Source organism: Lygodium microphyllum, chromosome 22, assembly GCF_053477565.2.
Source record: "Lygodium microphyllum isolate KBCC chromosome 22, Lygodium_microphyllum_v1.1.10, whole genome shotgun sequence".
NCBI classification, from domain to species: Eukaryota; Viridiplantae; Streptophyta; class Polypodiopsida; order Schizaeales; family Lygodiaceae; genus Lygodium; species Lygodium microphyllum.
The window spans coordinates 49,729,270-49,733,987 of NC_141156.1; the positions used below are offsets into that span (position 1 = coordinate 49,729,270).

General features: G+C 44.0%; 1 protein-coding gene across 3 annotated transcripts; it reads left to right on the plus strand.

Moving 5' to 3' along the window:
* Window positions 1-398: 398 nt before the first annotated feature.
* LOC148017134 (F-box/kelch-repeat protein At1g80440-like) lies at window positions 399-3,895 on the plus strand. 3 transcript variants are annotated; one of them, XM_087663020.1, is made up of 3 exons: window positions 399-1,973; window positions 2,170-2,231; window positions 2,323-3,895. In XM_087663020.1, exon 1 carries the CDS (start codon window positions 463-465, stop codon window positions 1,630-1,632), a length of 1,170 nt encoding a protein of 389 aa, XP_087519146.1. In that variant the 5' UTR covers window positions 399-462; the 3' UTR covers window positions 1,633-1,973; window positions 2,170-2,231; window positions 2,323-3,895. The 3 variants fall into 3 exon arrangements, with proteins under 3 accessions (XP_087519146.1, XP_087519144.1, XP_087519145.1); XM_087663018.1 differs by having other exon boundaries at window positions 399-2,231; XM_087663019.1 differs by having other exon boundaries at window positions 2,170-3,895.
* The last annotated feature ends 823 nt before the right edge of the window (window positions 3,896-4,718 follow it).

Genomic DNA, 4,718 nt, shown 5'->3' on the forward strand with positions numbered 1-4,718 from the left:
TTTTCATTGTTTTGGGTGTGGAATGTACAACGAAAGATTTGGACCAAGAGAAAACGTGGAAACAATATTGGTCGGATATACGTTGTGATGCCTACCTCTAAAAACATTATAACTTATGGATGCTTTTGACAGCATCTAAAGGATGTACTTCTTTTTAGGATTTGCATACTATTGATAATGTGGTGTGTAATACTTTTAAAGAGACTTGCATTGCAAAAGTAATGCTTGAAAGTGATAATGAGTAGACTTTATGCTTAGAAGAAGCTACATCCATGCAAGCTGAATAGAAGTTAGAATGCTATTTAGGAACGCTAGTAGAAATTATAAGGATAAAGTTATTATTATTATTGTTATATTATATCATATAATAATAATAAGTGTTATTATACTCAATGGACATTCGCTCACATTTGCTTAGACCCTTAAACATTCTCCTTCGAACGGGTGTGGTAGTGGCAGGCTATGGAGGCGGCAGGCCGTCTGCTACCAGGCTTGCCAGACGACCTGGCCCTTCTCTGCCTGGCAAGGCTGCCCAAACGCATGTATCCTGTCGCCAGCTGCGTGTCTCGGGCGTGGAAGGAGGCCATGGATTCCCCCTTCCTGGACTACATCAGGCGCAGGGCAGGCGTCTCTGAGACCTGGGTCTTTGGCTGCGTCTCAGGCGAATGCCCCCTCTTCTGCCAGGACAACTATCAATGGTTCCTCATCGACCCTTCTGCCCCCAGCTGCGACGCCGTGCCTCCCCCGCCCTTCCCCCCTTCGCCCTCCGAGTGTGAGGGCATCGACCTCCAGGCCATGCCTGTCAGCGATGGTGGCCACGTCCTCTTGACCGGCATCGAATGCTTCGACTTCCACCCAACTACCAGCGTCTCTACCGCTGCCCCTCTCATCTACTGCTTTGATTCCCTGCGCCGACGATGGCTGCCCCCACATGTACCTCCGATGCTGGCTAATCGCAGAAGCTTTGCATCGGCCTCAACCTTCTTCGATGGTGATGGTTATGTGTATGCAGCAGGTGGCCACTTGGGGCGCACAGATGGCTTTCGCCCTTTGAAGACTGCAGAAAGGTTGGAGGTGAGGAATGGCAGCATGTGTAGATGGGAGAAGCTGCCAGACATGCATGTGGAACGTGTAAGCGCGGCAGCAGTTGTGCTGCATGATATCTTCTATGTTATAGGGGGCTTCCAGTATAGCCCACTATCGAGGGATGTGGTTGTCCAGAACTCAGGGGAATATTGGGACCCTAGAAGTGGAAAGTGGGTTTTGGTCACTGAATTGTGGCCAGAAGAAATATTTGGACATGTATCACCACCAGCAGTGGCAGCCCTAGCAGGGCAACTTTGTGCACTGAAGCAGGAGTCGCAAGAGGTTATGTTTTACGAGTTCTCAACTAGACAATGGACATCCATAGGAAGCTTTCCAACACAAAGGTGTAATCCAGAATTGCACTACACTTTCAGTTTGCTTGGAGTCGGCGAAGAATTATGGGCTGTTGGACAAGGTGGTGTGTATGGTCCAGACATTTTTATTTTAGCATGTACACCCTTTACTGGGAAGCCTCTTGTTTGGAGGCTTCTCCCGTTTTCCTTCAATTTTTCCTTTTTAATTACTGGAATCACAATCAAAGTTTGATAGACTATCTGGTTTTGATGGCATCACCTCGTCCTCCATTGATCACCTCGTCCTCCATTGATCAACTAAGCACACGATGGTAGAGGAAAAGACTAAGCACTCAAGATGGGGCAAATGTGGGTGGAATATTTGGAACATGATGAAGGACATGCCAATTCAATGGAGCTTGCAGCCGAGACTGTGGCTGAATATTTACAAAAAGAGGTTTTGGTTGAGGTGGTGACGGACCTCTCACTGAATTCATTCATGTCAGTGTTGAGATAACCATCCAGAGACCGGCAACTTACTCTTCTAACTAGTGTTCTGCTCTTCCCTAGTATGTGATTGTGATGCCTTACGAGGTAAGTTTGCAGGAGCCCACAGATATTCCAATGTTGTAGTTTGATGTACAGTGGAGAGTATTGCAGGTATACCAGCTGAGACATAATTTTAAGAAGAGCATAACATAACTGCTTCTTGATTACTTTGCAGGTGGAGGAATTGTTGAAATGTAGAGTGCAAATGATTTTATCTACTCATTTATTATTGCAATTGCAGGAAACAACCTAAGTAGGTGGAACATCCACAATGGAGCTGTGGACTGACCATTGAGCTAGCAGGTATACATATTCTGAGACGAGCACATTCTCTTTCTTATATATTGTAATGGATGTAAAACTTTGATATAAAAATGCCTTATTCAACTGTCAGATAGGAAAAAAGGTGCACAAAATTCACAAGAATGTGGAACACATGGCGCATGACTTGCTTTTCTAGCACTGGTCCAATCAAATTGCAAGAGGTTTTCTCTGCATGTAGAGTACCCTAAGTGGCTGCGTTTCTCTGATATGTATGTTTGTATATGATTCATATCACCTGTTGGAGACAGGATGATCTAGCAAGGTAGATGTGTGCATACCCTATAAAGGGCATCATGTGTATGAGAGTTTTGAGACATCCAGAACTGCAAGTCAGTTGTTCATTCTGCAGGTCAGTTAGTGTATATACTATTGAGATTGTACTCGGGACCTTTTTAGCTGAGTGTGAGTGTGTTTATTAGTTTTTGGTTGTCAGTGTCTGGACAAGTACAGTAAAATGATCAATACCAAAATTCTGGATATGCAGTTTGACTTAAATCATCTTTGTTACTTAAGATGTTGGAAGTACCACATTTAGTGTTTGCTGAAGTCCATGTCTTTTAAAGCGTGTGTTCTAAATGATGTTGGCATGTTTAGTGGTTCTACAGGGTTTTCTTTGTGTAATTATTTTTGGGCTCGTCAACTGGTATGACGCTGTTTATCTTCTTCCTTGTTTTAATTTCCTTTTGTACCTCCTCTTGCGCTCTTGTAATTTCCTTGACATCATCTTCAATCTTCCTAGTAGTTGCAATTACCTCCAGAGCCGATTGCCCTAGTTGAGACAAGTGCATGCGCATGGAGGCAAGTGAGTCCTTCAAGGCCACATTTTCTGCTTCTAAGTTGTAAGCCTGTAGACACAGATTATCCTTCCATGGGTGTGGCTCTTGGGTTGGCTTGGGTGGTGCTGCTAGGATGGTTGAGAAAGTCAGGTATATCTTGTGGTTAGGGTGAGAACTAATTTGCAACCCTCTCCTCTAGGTGTAGCCCTTGCACATTTAAAGAACTCTTTTAAAACATCTATGTGCATGAAGAAACTGTTAACTAAGATATACAGAAAGGGTTTCAAGAAACGAGTTGAGGAGTATGCAGATGAGAGATTGGTTGTGTGTGTGAATTTGTGTGTTGAGAAGGTGTCCGTGTCAAGCTAGAGTGGACGATAGAGAGAGAAACACAAGGACTATGGGAGGGAGCAGAACTTTGCATGCTTGATAGAGATGGGCTGTGATGTGGCATTGAAGAATATACTTTACCAGTTGATCACATTGACTTGGGAAGAGAGCTTGCCAAGTCTAGGTATGGACACAACTCTTCGAAGGAACCAAACCTGTTAAAGTTGAATATGAGTAGAGAGGTTGTGTGGCAGTGGGTGATGTGTTGAAAAGTGAGCTTAAACAAAATTCAACACCTCTCCTTCCCCCTCTCTCTCTCTCTCTTCTCTCTCTCTCTCTCTCTCTCTCTCTCTCTCTCTCTCTCTCTTTGTTGGCTTGTGCAAATTTAGGCAGAAAATGTATGGCCATGGATGGGTTCATGGTGGGCAACCACAGAGCATGGCATGCACCGGAAGGCAATTCAAAAGGGTGGCTACAAAGTGTTGCTAGTACAACAAAGATGGTAGGTGTTGGCAGCATGCAGTTTAGTCGTGTGTATTTGGGGGGTGTGAGGGCAAGGCATATGGAAGGGTGGTGGGTATCACTTTGAAGTGGGTAATGGGAGGGTGTGGGCAATTAGTGTGCAAACAATGGTAGGCTAGTGTAATTATTGAGTTGTGACCAAGTGGGGTGTGAAAGGTGTTGAGGTTATTAGCTTGGATTGGTTTTGAGGTGACGATATTTGTGTGTTAAGGAATAGTGTCTCTTTTGCACTGTTTAGGGTGTGCCTTAAATATTCTATCTTCTTAGCCCTTACAACATCAGGGCTTTGGTCCTAAGTTCCATACCCCTCTTGCCCTTCAAAACCTTAGCACTTGCCCTAAACTTTTAACCCTTTTCCGCTTGGCAAACCAGACACCCCTTGTCCCTGATCATCCCTTAAAAACGTTGGCAAAATTGTATCCCAATCCTTGAAAACCTTAGGGCTTCACACAAAAAATGTAACATTTGCCACTTGTGACCATTGAAACGTCAAGGCTTGCCTTACAAATTTGATTTCCTCCATGTTTTAAAGCCCATTTTCACCCAAAAGATTTTGACATCTCAGTCTTTAGATTTTGCATGTGTGTGGAGGAGAAATTGGACTTTTTGTATCCTTTGAAGCCTTTGTCCACCCATAAGGTTTTGACACCTTAGTCTCTAATGCATGTCAAGGCTTCGATCCCAACTTGTAACCAACCTCTCACCCTTTGAAACTTGAGTAGTTGTCTAAAATGTTTCACCGTCCAATTGCTTTCTTGCTTTGAGCCATGGGATCCTAAAACAAAAAAAGTCCCATCGGTCTTTCAAATATGAGAGAGAGAGAGAGAGAGAGAGAGAG